General features: G+C 46.2%; 1 protein-coding gene across 1 annotated transcript; it reads left to right on the plus strand.

The window, feature by feature from the left end:
- Positions 1–970: 970 nt before the first annotated feature.
- FOXJ2 (forkhead box J2) lies at positions 971–14,119 on the plus strand (the record flags this gene model as incomplete). The annotated part of the gene is made up of 11 exons (XM_084255137.1): positions 971–1,010; positions 4,303–4,649; positions 6,425–6,499; positions 7,543–7,611; positions 7,784–7,924; positions 8,514–8,712; positions 10,450–10,821; positions 11,234–11,335; positions 11,891–12,100; positions 13,437–13,535; positions 14,031–14,119. The coding sequence occupies 11 exons, from the start codon at positions 971–973 to the stop codon at positions 14,117–14,119; spliced, it is 1,743 nt and encodes a 580-aa protein (XP_084111263.1).
- Between the last annotated feature and the right edge of the window lie 2,071 nt (positions 14,120–16,190).

Genomic DNA, 16,190 nt, shown 5'->3' on the forward strand with positions numbered 1-16,190 from the left:
AAGCACCTTACAGATGCTGGAATGCAACTTGTCCAATGGCTCTGGGTGACCTGTGTCACAGCACCTCTGGTGAGTTCTGCCACACACTTGAACTACCTGGACTCAATGTTCCTGGCCTATGTGGAATCTGTTAGAGGCAGATGGTTCATGGGTTAGATTAGGTGTGATTTAGAGAGTGCTATTTTCCAGATCATGTATCATGACCTGGTCTTATTCCATACCCCCCCCCCAAAAAAAAAAAAAAACCAAAAAACAAAAAACAACAAAAAGATGATGTTACTCCATTTCTTCATTCTTGGACTTTTTGTGCTCCTGGTATTATTGGTCAGTATTGGGGCAATACTGTCCATAAAGGAAAAGTTCGAGATTCCAATGCCCCGAAAACCATAGCAAACTCAGTGCAGGCTTTGCAATGCAAACCATTGTAGACTTCCGCTTCTAGTCTTACCTTTAAGGTCTGTTAGTTTATTACTTACTAGTTTCTAATATTTCCCCCCCATTCAAAAATACTACTAGCCACACTTAATACTAAGTGCATTTAAAATATCACCAAGGTAATTCTCGTAACAACTCTGTGTTGGTGTGATCTCTATTTATAACTGAAGAACCTACAGCATGGAGAGATTAGGTAGCTTACCTGAGGTTGCACAGTCAGTAGGTTGTAGAGCCGGGATTGAATACCAGGCAGCCCGATTAATAACTGGTAATGTGGTAAACGTAGCCACTGCTCTGTGAGTTTGGGCATTATGTACAAAGCAGGAAGTTATCCCTCCTTAATACCTCACCTTGGCACTGTGCAACAAACAATTACTGGCATTTTGGATGAAATGGGGAAAAAAAACCAACTGCCTATTATTTTGGATCTTATACATCTCATCCAGGATCAGTCTTCCACGCCAACAGAATGTCTTTCTGTTTTTCTCTGCCTCTCTCCCAGTCCTGTAGTCTTCTTAGACGCCCTGTGGATGTGATGGAGCCTGTCCTTTGGCTGCCTTTCCCAGTTTCTCTGGGTATTTCCTTTCAGTCTTCCAGCACACAGAGAAGAATGTGGCCTGACTCAGGTTCTGCCCCAGCCCAGTGGCACGAGGCCCACCTGGAGAGAGAGGTCTGGGTAACTAGGTTGGTTGGACTGAGAAATGGAAGTACCTCTTGTTTGCCTTTCTAATAATAGCTACGAATATTAGCCTCCTGTCATTATTTTGGGGAGTGTGGAATGCGTGACAGCCACGAGCTCATTAAGCCTCATTCACTTCCCTCCAGGGATGAAGCTTTGGCAGGGCCTATGACTTAATCCTTCTTTTATGGAAGGGGACACTGAGGCATCAAGACCTCAGGGAGCAAGGGGGTGGTTAGAGACATTTAGTGAGTCAATGTCAAGATTGGGTGTAAAACCCAGGTCCCTCAGTCTCTGAGGTTGTATGTACCAGGCTGCCTTTCAAGAATGGGGAAGTGATGGGGTGAGGAAGTGGAATGGGTTCAAGGAGACTGGTGCTGAAAGATCAGAAGGATCTTTTGCTGCAAGCATCTTGTAGTTGGTAAGACTGGAATGTATTTGAGTGTAGGGGAAGGATCTGGAGGGCTGACTGGGAGGGTGCTAGAGAAAGGTTAAATTTAACCTCAGAGGCCAGACCAGATGCTGGGGTAAGGATAAGGAAGGGCATAGGACCACTAGCAAGAGCCAGAGGAGAGTGCATCTCGTTCTAGAATTCACCGTGATTGTGGATTGTATGCCAGTGGATTCAGTAAACCTCTTTAAACCAACTCTTATGCCCCAGTGTGATGTCGGGAGATTTTCTTCTTTATGTCTGCTAAAGGCTTCTGTGTTATTGAGATTTCCTAGGGAGCTTTAGCAGGAGATAATAGGGAATAGGGCCAGATGTCTTTGCAGACCTTCCCTTCTGGGGAGCACTGGGAGAAGCATGGTCATCAAGAACCTGCTCACTGCATGTTACTGCTCACTGCATGGACTGGGTTATTGCCCAGAACACCCTGCTTTACCCCAGAAGCTGTGGAGTTTTGACTTAGTAAAGTGCTATGAGGTCTAAGGCTTGCTGGCATGATGAACTGTCCCTCCAACTTCCCATGATTTTAGGGTGAGGTGATGGTGGGATGAAAAGGAGGGTGGTGGGAGAGGAGCTTAGGATAAAGGGGAAACCTCTTCATGATGCTATTTATAAACAGGGTCCCCTCTTTTTTTTTCTTTCCTTTCTCCTGTTAAACAACTTTTTGGGTCGCAATGGAGTCTCTTGCTGCCCAGGCCCCTGAGGCATTAAGGTGTTTCCTTCAGCCTTGTGGAGTGGGTGTGTTGCATATTGCTGGTGAGGAGTGCAGGGCAGGGTACCTGTGTGTACCTGCATAGACTGCGGGGGTGGGGATATGGAGGAGGAGAGATGAGTGAGCAGCTGACCCTCAGGAGAAAGGGGTAAACATCTAGGGGAGAATGGCTAGCCAGCAGAGCCAGCCAGCAGCCTGAAAGATGTGTCAGAAGAGCAGGGAGGCAGTCATATCTGGGACTGAGCTTTTACAGTGCATGGACTCATGTGTAGTTGTATGGATCTGCTTGTGCCTATCATCTGGGTGTGGACTGAGAGATTACGCACACAGTCTGTTCCCGCCCAGGATTCTGAACTCAGGCTTACTCTCCCTGGCTGCTCAGGACAAACGCCCGGCTGGTGGGACTGTCAGCAAGGGCACAAGGAATAGATACTTGTTGGAATTAGACAGAGGTGCAGACCCAGACCTGTCAGGTGGCCAGTGCTTAGGGGCTTGCTGTCGTCAGCACTCTGGGAGTGTCAGTGGCTACCAAACAATTCCCGCCAGCTTTCTTAGACCCTGCAATACAGCTATCACCCATCCTTGATCTTCACCTTCCCCCACTAAGACGTCACTCTAACTACACCTCTCTGCCAGCAGGAGCGCCCAGGCTGTGTGGGTGGCAGCAGGGCGTGCAAACATCAGGCGTGGGCGGTTTGGCAGCGCCAAGAGTTTGCATGGAGGTGCAGCGAGCGTGCATGCCTTGCTGGGAAGGAAGGAGAGAGGAGGAGGGCGGGAGTAGAAGAGCTAGCTCTTAGCCCCAGAGTGGCTATTTTTAGCCAGGCTATCTGATTGTTACCGGTGTGCACACAGCTGGGTGTCTCCCTGGCTCAGTGAAGCCCAGACGGCTGAGGCTGAGTGGTAGGAGGTCCTTCTGGTGCCTTCTTCCTGGTGTTGGTGTCTGTGGGCGGGAGCTTGCCAGGGGGAGCTTTAAAGGTGTGAGGGCAGCTGTACTCAGGATCTGTTACCTCTGTGTGTGACTTTGTGCCCTGTTGGTAATGTATGCTGTGTATTTCACCATGATCTCTTGTGTCCGTGGGTCCCTCTCTGTCTTGCATCTGTCCTTGGTGGGTTGTCATAGGTAACAGATGCCTGGGATGTAGCTCATGTGCTTCACGTGTGCAAGTATGTGGGAGATGTGGGAGGTGCTCAAACATACTTCATAGGAAACGTCTTTAGGTGTTGGTGTGTGATTCATTAGTGTCTTTGTATTATATATTTTTTCTTTATGTATTTGCTTGTGCTCTCTATCTGTAGGTTATGTATGTGAATAGAATAAGCTTCACCTAATAGGAGAATAGACTTTGTCTTGTTTTACCTGCTAAGTGTTCTTTTTTTTAAAAAAAAAATATTTATTTATTTATGCATACAGGAACTGGGGTACAGGTCAGAGATGTGGGGGGTGAGAAAGAGACAGGGTGGGGAACAGAACAGGCAAATCTACTGAAATACACTGCTGAGGGGAGCAGCAAGTGAGTCAGGAGAGGTCTTCTGCACCATGTGGGTGGCTTCCTGGCCGGGGGATCAAACTCATGCTGCAGTGGCTGTGGATAGCTTCATAGGTTGCGTCCTAACCCCTTGCGCCACAAGGGAGTCCGTAAGTGTTCTTTTTTAAAATGATCTCTACATGGTTTTAAGATATTATGGTGCAGGGCTTTAAGTAAGGAGAGTGGGGGAGTAGTTCCATTTGGTGGGAAGTTTGTCCCTCTTTTAGTCCTGTGTGAAGGGAGAGACCTCTTGGCCATGTTGCACATTAAGATGTGGAGTTAGTACCAGCTTATCATCTGGTAGGCTGTGGGTGGTATGTCCATTTGGAGCTTCTGGGGACACTTGGTTGAGGGCTGTCCCATTCGAGGATTCTGCTGTGGGGATGATAGTGGGACAAAGCTACTTCGTAAAGCACTAGGATTTGTGTCTGCTTGTTCTCAGTAACCAGGAACATCACCCATCTATTCTGTTTCCCATTTCTCTTTGTCCTTTTCTCTGCAGAGCCCAGAAGTGCCATGGCTTCTGACCTAGAGAGCAGCCTCACCTCCATAGACTGGCTCCCCCAGTTGACCCTTCGGGCGACCATTGAGAAGCTTGGGAGTGCCTCCCAGGCCGGACCTCCAGGGGGCAGCCGCAAGTGTCCACCAGGCTCACCCACAGATCCTAATGCCACCCTGAGCAAAGACGAGGCGGCTGTCCACCAGGATGGCAAACCACGATACAGCTACGCCACCCTCATCACCTATGCCATCAACTCCTCTCCAGCCAAGAAGATGACTCTCAGTGAGATTTACCGCTGGATCTGTGACAACTTCCCCTATTATAAGAATGCCGGCATTGGATGGAAGGTGGGACCACTTCTGTAACCCGGGATTATTTTTGGTGTTCAACAACTATTTTCTCTACTTTTGTTTCTTCCTATATACTGGTCCGGTTCACTCTGACCTGTTTCAGAGATGAGATGTGTGAACTTAAAATCTTGTTCTCTCATCCTGTAATTCTTCTCAGAGTTGAACAGCTTTTGTAAGGTAAACTCCACTGAGACTGAGCCACTAAGTACAGTTACAGGGATGCTGCTGCTCATCACACACTTTTTTTTAAAAAGATTTATTTATTTGTTTGTTTATTTATTTATGTGTAGAAGAACTGGGGTATACTACAGAGATGTAGGGAGTGAGAGCATTCTCCAGAGACAGAGTGGGGAGCAGAACAGGTGGATTGACTGAAATGCACTGCTAAGCGGAGCAGCAGGCGAGACAGGAGAGGTCTAGCTCTCTGGGTTAGCTCCCTGGCCGGGATTGAACTCAGGCCGTAGAGGTAATAGCACTGAGACTTAACCCCTACACCACCAGGGAGGCCCTCTCATCATACCCTCTTATCTTCTGATTCCTCAAAAGGAGACCCCTTCATTTCACAGACATGCATTGCCACTCTGCTAGGTTCAAGCCTTGCTCCTTCCTACCTAGAGGTGGGAATCTCACCAGATTGCCAACTTTATTGTACACAATCATCATCTTTTGAAAAATTGCATACCAAGAAAAACATAATATAATTAAATCCTTCACCAACAGCTCATCCACCAAGCAAGTAATGAGAGGATAAATTGTTTGGCTGGAGATAAAGGAAGAAGGGACTCCTCTTCCAGGCAAAGAAGGTCGACTGATGTTCTGGATCTTTTGGAACAGCCAGCTGTTGAGCAGAAAGGGGATTTAATGTAGTGCTCTCACTCTATAAGTCACCACTTATCATATAAACCAGGTAATAACCTGGAGACTATTGAAAGCATTCAATAGTCTTTCCTTTATAGTATGTCCCTGCTAGCTACCACAACCCCAACCCCACCCAACACCTAATTCGAAGCGATATTTATTTCCTCCTAATGTGACCCTTTTATGGGCTGTTGAGGAAACAAAGATGAAATGTGCCTTTGTTTCACTCCTAATTTATTTCATTTTCATTTGTGTAAGCAGTTTTGCTACTAAGAGTTAAGGAATTGGATAGACGTGAGCTAAAGCATTTGTGTACCAGTGTCAGTAGAAGGGATAGATCGAAAAACTATTGAATCAGCTTTCCAGAAGCACCTGGGAATCAGAATTACAGTAGTGCCCCCCTCATCTATGGTTTTGCTTTGTGAGGTTTCAGTGACTCAAAGTCAACCGTGTTCTGAAAATATTATATAAGGTATTTTGAAAGATACAGGGACCACTCCCATAACTCTTATTACAGTAGACTATTACAGTTCCACTTTATTATTAGTTATTATTGTTAATCTTACTGTGACTAACATAGTTAAACTCTAGCATAGTTGATATGCAGAGGGAAAATGTAGTCTCTATGAGATTTGGCTCTATTTGTTATTTCAAGCATCCATGGGGGTCTTGGAATAATGTATCTTCCATGAATAGGGCAGGATGATTGTATAGCCATTATCAGTTTATTTCTGCATTTTCTCGTCTCATTGTTTATAGCTATTTGATAGTGTTTTCCTCCTATCTGTTAGTTAAGAGGTGCTAAGTTCACCGTCAAACTTGACATTGTTATATGTTACATCCATTTCTGTCCCATTGGAAACTTTTTTGCTTGGTGTAGTGCTCTACTCTAACTTAGTTCTTTGCTTCCCCAGAATTCAATTCGGCACAACCTTTCGCTCAACAAGTGTTTCCGGAAGGTGCCCAGACCTCGGGATGACCCCGGGAAGGTGAGATCCTCCTATAAGCACTGAAGGGAGGAGCAGGAAGGAGAGAGGAGTAGTTGACAGCCCCTGAGTTGTGCTGGCTGTTTTAATTACCCTGAAGAGGAAATCGTGTTAATTAGAGAAGCAGCTTTAGTTTTTCCTCAAAGGAAGAGCTTGGTTATCAAGCTTGTGACCCCCATCCAAATGGGTGACTAAGGAAGATTATGAAATCTGTCTTTAAAAATAGAAATACTTATGATCAAGCTGACTTTGATGCCTTCCTTTTTGGTGTGTGGCACCTTTTCTGGATGTAAAAGGAAGACTTTAATAACCTTTGTAGAAACTTTTCTATACAAAAATCCCATGATTTTAAATCTTCATAATGGAGACAGGATAGATGGTTCTCTTCATTTAACAGATGTGGATGCCAAAGTCCAAGAGAGTCTTGCCTCAGAGCACGTGGAAGGGAAGGGTTGTCTCTGACATTTCCAGCTCTTTGAACCCAATACCACTGTTCTGCCACTCCAGTACAATCGGGCCTGTGTCTGGACCACAGGGGGTGCCTCAACGTACTCAGTGAGCTTTTAGGACAAATTTATTCCTCAAAAATAGCCAGTATCCTCAATATGTGAATCTTTGGCCATTTTTCTTTTCTTTCTTTTTTTTTTTTTTTTTTAAAAGATTTATTTATGCATACAAGAACTGGGTTACAGGCCAGAGGTGTGGGGGGTGTGTGTGAGAGGATTCACCAGAGACAGAATGGGTTGCAGAACAGGCAGATCTACTGAAATACACTGCTGAGGGGAGCAGAGAGCGAGTCAGGAGAGGTCTGCTGTGCCATGTGGGTCACTTCCCTGGTCGGGGATCGAACTTGTGCTGTGGCGGCTACGGATAGCTTCATAGTGATGCATCTTAACCCCTCGCACTACCAGGGAGGCCCCCTTTGGCCATTTTTCTTAATATAATTGTTATCTATGCTCAAATCCTTGCAAAAATCTACTTTCCCAAAGGTGGGAATTTCCATACATAATGATTTTGTTCTCTGTGGGGATGGGTCCTCCATCTAGGGCTCCTACTGGACAATCGACACCTGCCCTGACATTTCCCGAAAGAGAAGGCACCCTCCAGATGACGATGTAAGTCCCTACCATGTGGGGAGATGCCATTTCTAAGCAACCCCCTCCTTTCCTTTATCTCACCCTTTCCTATATTTGGGGCAAAGGATAAATACCAGCAGAGGTGAAACTGTGGGTCTTGGGAGGATGTTTAGCTTGTGCTTACAGATTTCTGTTTTTTCACCACCCTCAGTTATCCCAAGACTCACCAGAACAGGAAGCAAGCAAAAGCCCCCGGGGAGGTGTTCCAGGGAGTGGAGAAGCCTCACTGCCTCCAGAGGGTAATCCTCAGATGTCACTTCAGAACCCCACATCCATCACCAGCTACAGCCAGGTAGGAAGCAGGGGTGGCAGGAGGCATAAGGATGGATGGATGGATGGATGGATGGATGGATGGATGGATGGATGAGTAAATGGATGGGTGGATAGATGGGTGGTGAGTGGATTGATGGATGCATGGGTGGGTGGATGGGTCAGTGGATAGATGAGTAGGTGGTTGGGTGGGTGGATGGATAGATTGATATATTCGTCAGTTCAAAACTAGGTATTGATTAGTATCTATGATATATAGGCAAATAGATTGGGAGCGAAGGGGAAAGCAAAAGAGGGAAGAGAGAGACAGAGAAGGGAAGGCATAATAGAACTTGAGGAAAGATCAGGAAAAAAAAGTGCTAAAAAGGGAACAAGGGGAGCACCAAAAAAATTTCTGAGCAGGGAAAAGCAGGACATGGGGGCAGCGTGGGAAAAGGACTATGGCTACATCAAAAAAGAGTGAATGAGACAAGACGATAAAAGTGGTGCTCGCTCACTGAACAGTTAGGAGAAGATGAAGAGGCCAGGCAGTGGAGCTTCGTGACCACTAATGAGCTGTATTGGTCTCTCATTGAGGACATGGATCAAATCTTTCTTCCCTCTATTTGCAGAGCACAGGATCTGTGGATGGTGGAGCAGTGGCTGCAGGGGCTCCAGGTCGAGAGAGTGCTGAGGGCCCTCCTCCCCTGTATAGCACCAATCACGACTTCAAATTCTCCTACTCAGAGATCAATTTTCAGGACCTAAGCTGGTCCTTCCGCAACCTCTATAAATCCATGCTGGAGAAGTCGTCTTCCTCCTCCCAGCACGGTGAGTGAGTCTGGCCTTGGGATACGAGCATGGAATTGTCCTTACACATAAGAACAAGTATGACAATCTCTTCTCTCCCTTCTCTCTTGTGTTTAGCACAAGAAGTTGGTCACTGGTCAGACAAAGCGTGTCATGAACCCACACTGCAGCTGAGCTGCTCTGGCTTGGTCCTTTTTTTTTTTTTAAGATTTATTTATTTATGCATGTGTTGGCCAGAAGTGCAGGGGGTAGGGGGAGAGGATTCACTAGAGACAAAGTGGGGAGCATGTTCTGGCTTGGCTCTAAGGATAGCTGTTTCAGGAGGCAGGCTGTGTTACTAGCTTTGGAAAATGAATTGGAAGAATCCTCTTCATAGGACCAAGGGCTGTGGTTTTAGGGCTGTGAGCAAGTGATTTAAAGGTTGGCCTCTAGAGGGCAGCAGCAGTACCCTTTTCCCAAGAATGCTTGTGTTTCTTGGTGAGAACAATTTTATTTTTTAGTATATCTATATGTATTTCAATTTTTATTAGAAAAATTTCAAGCAGATGCAAAGATAGAGAAAAAAGTATAAAAAAAACCTTCATGTCTCCATCATCCGCTTTTATAGTTACTAATTATTCTAGGCTTGTTTCATTTACTACCCAACTTTTTCAAAATTGGGAGTCAATTAATAAAATCCCTGGACATGTTGTTCTACCTGTGAATCCCACTGCAGTATGCATGCTTAGTGATAAAGACTTTTCTTGTCTGTTGTTATCATTCCTAACACAGTATCAGTTTATCTCTTGTCCATATTCAAATTTCATGAGTTGTCATGTGAGAATGACTTAAGGTTCTTATTGGCAGGCTTTAGGTTCTGGTTCAGTTCTCTGTTGGTTTGTGTGTGTATGTGTGTCTGTGTCTTTGTGTGTGTGTGTGTTGTTGTTGATGTTATTTTAAAGAAACTAGAAGTAAGGGTGAAGGCCAGACTTCAGGTGAGTTGTCAGAACTTCTTTTTCTATGGGGTGCCCTAGAATAGGCAGTAAGATATGAAGGGAATGATCAAGAATTTGTTAGAAGTCACTTTTTGGAAAATTATACTGACTGTCATGATTTTCATCTTTTAGATCTTCGGGGATTCTTATTTAGAGCTGTCGTCCAAGATTACAGCATTTGTTTGAGAAATGAGTCCAATCAGGTGATTGGTTGATTGAAAGCAGAGAACAGGGACTCAGATATAAAGTAACAGATTAGAGAGGACAGCAAAGTGTTCCCCCAAGTTCCACTGTGGCTGAAAACCCCTGCCTCAATCAGTCCTTCTTCCCTGTCCAGTCTGCTATACTCCTCACCCAAGTTCCATCTGTTGGTAGAAAACAGAAGTGGGGTAACAGTAGAGCCACTAACTAAGAGGAGAGAATAGACATCCCCAAGAAGTCATGTCTAATTGCTTTTTTAAGTTTCATCTACTGTTGTCCAGAATCTCCGGGAAGGGAGATTCTGATGCTTTTGAAATTATGATTCTATGTCTACCCCGAAATTCTTGAAAAATAGCATATCAAATTACATGCTGATCTTTTTTGCTAAAATTTCAGTGACTGCCATGCTGTCAGGCCCCTCCCTTTCTGTCTGTCAGAGTTGCCAGGGTCCTGGCTTAACCAGACACCCTTCCCCTCTGACATCTGTGTTTGCTATCTGAGTCCTCCCTTCTTAATCCTGCAGAAATCCTTTTAGTAAAAACTGCATAGCCCGAGTAACTTGCTGCTTCCTTCGGCCCTGCAGGCTTTTCGTCTCTCCTGGGGGACATGTCACCCTCCAACAACTACTACATGTACCAGCAGCAGCCGCCACCTCAGCAGCAGCAGCCGCCAGCCCAGCCACCACCCCAGCAATCACAGCCACAGCAGCAGCCGGCACCAGCCCAGGGCCCCTCAACTGTGGGCAGTGCTCCTCCGCTGCACACACCAAGCCCAGATGGTTGTACCCCTCCAGGGGGTAAGCAAGCTGGGGCTGAGGGCTATGGGCCGCCCCCTGTGATGGCCATGCATCCGCCCCCACTGCAGCACGGAGGCTACCATCCCCATCAACACCACCCCCACTCCCACCCTGCCCAGCAGCCGCAGGGTCAGACGCCTATCAACAGCCCTGGTTTTGGTGAGTAAGGAGGGTGCAGGGAAATCCTAGAGGAGAGTGGAATCAGCCCCTCTTTGGACTCTGACATGGAGATACAATTGCTTAGAAAGTTGCTAGTGGGCCTTTTAACCTCACTCTTCCATGCCAACTCATCTGAGTAAACCTAAGTTAGAACACAGAGCTTTATTTTATAGAATTCTTGCAGAAATCAGAATTGTTTTACATAGTCCCCTGCCTATGTGTTGGTCTGTCTGTACCTAAAGTATAGATAGCATTACATGGCCCCAAATCTCTAAGGGGCAAGATTTCAAAGTTATCTTGGTATGCAGCGGATCACTGGCGTAGATGCCTGATTCCGGTATGTGGCCAGTCTGCCATCAGTTGGCTCCATCTCACGCTTTATCACATTACACACTTTCCCTCCTCTCTGCAGCTTTCCCACCTGACTGGTGCTCCAATATCGACTCCTTAAAGGAAAGCTTCAAGATGGTCAATCGGCTCAATTGGTCCAGCATCGAGCAGTCACAGTTCTCAGGTCAGTGAGCAAAGGATAATGGCTGGAGGGACGCCCGAGCCGTGGCCAGTGGAAAGCCTGGAAGAAGCCAGAACAGAAAGGGGTGGTTTGGTGAAGACTGAGGATTTCATTGTTTCCCTTCCACATTTATATAAGGTGGATAATATTGATGTTATTTTCAAATTAATATTCATGAATTTTGCCTTCACTCAAAATGGGACAGTGGTTTATTCTCACTGGTTCTTTCTGGGAGAGGGAAAGCTCACAGAAACTCAGACACCCCAGGCCATACTTTTTTAGTATTGCCTCCACTTGCTGACTGTGTGACCACTGCTGCTTCACTCAGTGGCTTTGCAGTTTTGTTTTATTCATCAGTGAAGTGGAAATGATAATACCAAATAGAACAAATAGAACGAGAGTTTGGAAACTTGGAGCTCTAAGAGATGTCCCCCACAGCTGGAGTTTTTGTCCTCAGTCGTGGTGATTCAGGGTGTGGCTGGTATAGTGGGACGGGATGGGCTGGTAGGCGCATAGGTGCCTCTGCCAGGCTGGCATTTCTTGCTTCTCTGTTTGTAGAACTGATGGAGAGTCTGCGGCAGGCAGAGCAGAAGAACTGGAGCCTGGACCAGCACCACATCGCCAATCTGTGTGACTCCCTCAACCACTTCCTAACTCAGACTGGTCATGTGCCCCCCCAAGGGGGCTCCCACCGGCCCTCAGCCCCTGCCCGGATTGCTGACTCCTGTGCCCTCACCAGTGGCAAACAAGAGCCAGGCATGAACCAAGGTACTGCACAAAGCAAGGGGGAAAGGAGGTGGCAAGGATGATGAAAAGGAAGACCATGGGGAGGGCAGAAGAGAATTGAGAAAAACCCAGCTCATGGGCAGTGATCCAAATGAGCCATGGGACCAGCCTGTCTGTCCCATTGACTGGATTTATTTATTTAAGATTTATTTATTTATTTATACAAGCACTGGGTACAGTCAGAAGCACGAGAGGGCGAGAGAATTCACCAGAGCCAGAGCGGGGAACAGAACAGGCAGACTGATGAAATACACTGCGGAGGGGAGCAGCGGGTGCAGCAGGAGAGGTCTGCGCGTCATGTGGGACCCTCACTGGTGGCCAGGGATCGCATCAGCGCTGTAGAGGCTGCAGGCAGCTTCGCAGCCCAGTGCTCAACCGCTGTGCCACCAGCGGAGGCCCTCCTTTTAAGTTCTTGATTTGGGAGATAAATTTCTTTCTTTTTTTTTTAAAAGTTATTTTTATTTATTTTTGAGGTGTAGGCCAGAGGTGCCGGGGTGGGGAGGGGGTCGGTGGTGAGAGGATTCACCAGAGACAGAGTGGGGAGCAGAACAGGCAGATTGACTGAAATACACTGTTGAGGGGAGCAGCAGGTGAAACACAAGAGGTTTGCTGTTCCATGTGGGTCAGCTCCCTGGCCAGGGATTGAACTCATGCTGCAGTGTCTGGTGATAGATTGATAGTGCTGAGACTTAACCCCTGCAGCACCAGGGAGGCCCTGGGAGATAAAATTTCTTTTCTTTCTTTCTTAAAAAAAGATTTATTTATTTATTTATTTATTTTTTAAAGATTATTTATCCATACATACAAGAACTGGGGTACAGGCCAGATGTGTGGGAGGGTGAGAGGATTCACCAGAGACAGAGCGGGGAACAGAACAGCAGACTGACTGAAATACAATGCTGAGGGGAGCAGTGGGAGCAACAGGAGAGGTCTGCTGTGCCAATTGGGATTTTCCCTGGCTGGCCAGGAATCAAACCGGCGCTGCAGAGGTTGCGGACAGCTCCACAGCGCTGTGCTCAGCCTGCTGTGCCACCAGGGAGGTCCGATAAAATTTCTTAAGGGAAAATTGAATTCTCATTCTACATCTGCTACCTGAATCATAGCAGGTGGAGATGAGATTCTCTACACTTTCACGATCTTCATACCAGTGAAGTGAGAGATTCGGTAATGCCACTTCTATAGCTTTCATGCTAATAGCTATGATATTTCACAATTCTAGAATCACATGCCTTTCCCTGCTAGGAGTGGAGGTCCAATTGTTTCTTCAGAAAGCTTCTGCACCTGCCTGTGTTCAAGTAACTCTTGTTTGCTTTGGCAGTCAACTCTTATGGGCACCCGCAAGCCCCCCACCTCTACCCTGGCCCATCACCAATGTACCCGATTCCTACGCAGGACTCAGCAGGATACAATCGCCCAGGTAGGAGCCAGGAAACTTGGTTCACCGTGAGTCAAGCACTCTCTACCCTTACGAGTTGTTTCACTTTCTTCTGGCTCTGAGTCTGCATTTTGCCTGCATGGGCTAGGTGGGGAGAGTGGGACACCTGGGGGGCAGTGAGCCCTCATGATTCCCAAGATCATGAAAGATGGGCCCCCTGCTAGGGAGATGTGTGTCCTGGAAGACCAAAGAAGACCAGTCTATTCTAAAATTAACTCATACTCACCATAATGAAGGGCAGCAAAAGCATAAATTAAAGGAACGATAGTCATGTAAAATATTCATATCTAACTTTGGAATCTAGATAGGAGATAGACTTCCATCTAGAATACGTTCAATGAAATGAACTTGTAATAGAAGCATATCTGCCTTGCGCTCATGACCTCTGGTATCGACTTCTGAGGTTTACCTCTGTCCCACCTACGTCGATAGAACAGCTTCCTAACTGCTTTCCTGTTAATTTCCTTTTCCTGACAGCACACCATATGGTCCCTCGGCCATCAGTTCCACCTCCTGGCGCCAGTGAGGAGATCCCTGATGACTTCGACTGGGACTTGATCACTTAGTGCGTCATGGAGTGTGACCTCAGCCTCGGGCTGGGTGGTGAAGTCTGGCAGTGGGGAAAGAAGCCCTGGCCCTTCCCTTCCCCCCTTGCCTGTATATAGATATATATCCTCTTTTTTTTTCTTTCTCTGTCAGAGAAGCCACCGCAAGATGCTGCCGAAGATAACCCCCTCTTTTCTGCCTCATTGTTCCTCTTCCTTCTTGTTTTTTCCTAATTCTTTTATTGTTATTCTTATTATATTATTGTTATTATTATTGATTATATGCTGTCCCCAGTCTCCTGTCCCAACACCATGGACCATGTCCACCCCTTGCTAATTTAAAACCATCTGGCTGGAAGGTGTGGCCATGACAGCTACAGAGAAAGGTTTCAAATCTGATTTGCCCTTTTGAAAAATTCAATGCTCACCCCACCTTCCAGCCCTCATTGCCTTCTGTTCTTGTCAGTTCAGTGCAGGGCTGGAGAGGCCATATTATCTAAGCAGAAGGCATCTAAAACACTGTGTGGCAGCCATGAATTTGCAGGGTTTACTCAATGGTGCTAACTTTGTCCTCCAAGCTCTTCCTTGTCCCTTTATATCTTTGTTCCTTACTTCTGCCTATCCTCATTCCCCATCAAGGGCAGGAGTGATGGGAGTGGTCAGGTGGGTAAAAATGCAATCCGAGTAAGAGGTGGGGGAGGGGTAAGGGTAGAATACTGTAGAGGTACAATGGAATGTAAGAGAGTCAGGGATTGAGCATCTACTACTGTGTCAAACTCCCATTGGCTTCTTCCTAGCCCATTCTCTACAGGAGAGTGGGTTAGTCTTAGCCAGAACTCTGCTTCTAGAGCAACCATCCAGCATGGGCTTAGCTTTCTAGAGATGGTTTCAGTTTATCCATGTTAGCTTTATAGGCATAATTTTCTCTGGAAACGAACTGTGGCTCTTATTTGCATTTGCAAATTCTCTCTCCACCCTCCTTTCCCATTCAGCAGATTGCTCAATTCTTCTACCCATGTTCTTTGCACTTCCCATTTTTTCTGGGGTTCTCAAGAAAGAAAAGTAAACCATCGTCACTCAATTTTCTCCTGTCCTAGGGCCAGATGAGAATCTTTCCCACCTCTAATAGCAGCCGCAAGCCTGAGTACTGGTAGCAGGAAGGCAGGGAAAGGAAAGGGAGCTGCCATAGATATGGGTAGGGAATGTTTCAGTTGTCAATTCTGTAGGCAAGTACTTCCCTGGGAGTGCCAGTCAGTGGGACTGCAACTTCTGCAATCAGGCTTTTGAGGGGTGAAAGAAATTATGTGGGGAGTAAATCATCTAGATGAGGGCTGAGAGAAACCCTCCCTCCTTGAAAAAGTTATGTGGATACCTTGTCTCCTTCAAAAGGAGTAGCTGTGATTTATTGCTGCAGAGTGCTTACTGGATCTTTAATGTTCATGGTGAGTTGTGGTTTGGAGAGGGAAGAACAATTCTGTTTCTGTTTCTGCTTCACTGTTCACTCTCTGGAAGTTATCGGACAAAACACATGGAATGGACAAGGCCGCTCTCTCTGATTTCTGCTTTTTGTTCATATTCTTTTATTTACCCATGATTTCCAAGAGATGTAGTCTTCTGCTCTCCTGCTTTTTCTTCTCATTCCCCCCCTTTCCTGTCTTTCTGGGGGTTATATATGAGACTTTTGTAAACATGTCCAGTGAGGTGAAGTAAAGGGGCAAGAAAGGGCGGTTAACTAAAGAGCACTTTATTTCTTTGACGTTCTTTGTAAGCAATGGGGGTATGAGTGGTTTGAATCCCCCTTTGTATTGGAGGGCGGTTAATGGGGTTGAAGAATATGTACTATTTCCCATTGGGGAAAGGAGAATTTCCCTTAGAGGGTGGCAAAATGCTTTTGCCCAGTGCCCCTATGTTAGGCATCTCTTTCTTATTTTTCCAATCCAGGTGCCTCCTACACCCAATTTCCCATCTGTCCTCCCCAAGATTTCCCCTTTTCAAATGATGACTCCTCTTTTCTAAACTCCTTTTCTACTCATATCCATACAGGATTTGCAAGAGTAGACTAAATCAGACATGTACATGTCCTTTGTTTATG

This window comes from Talpa europaea (assembly GCF_964194135.1).
Source record: "Talpa europaea genome assembly, chromosome: 15".
NCBI lineage: Eukaryota > Metazoa > Chordata > Mammalia > Eulipotyphla > Talpidae > Talpa > Talpa europaea.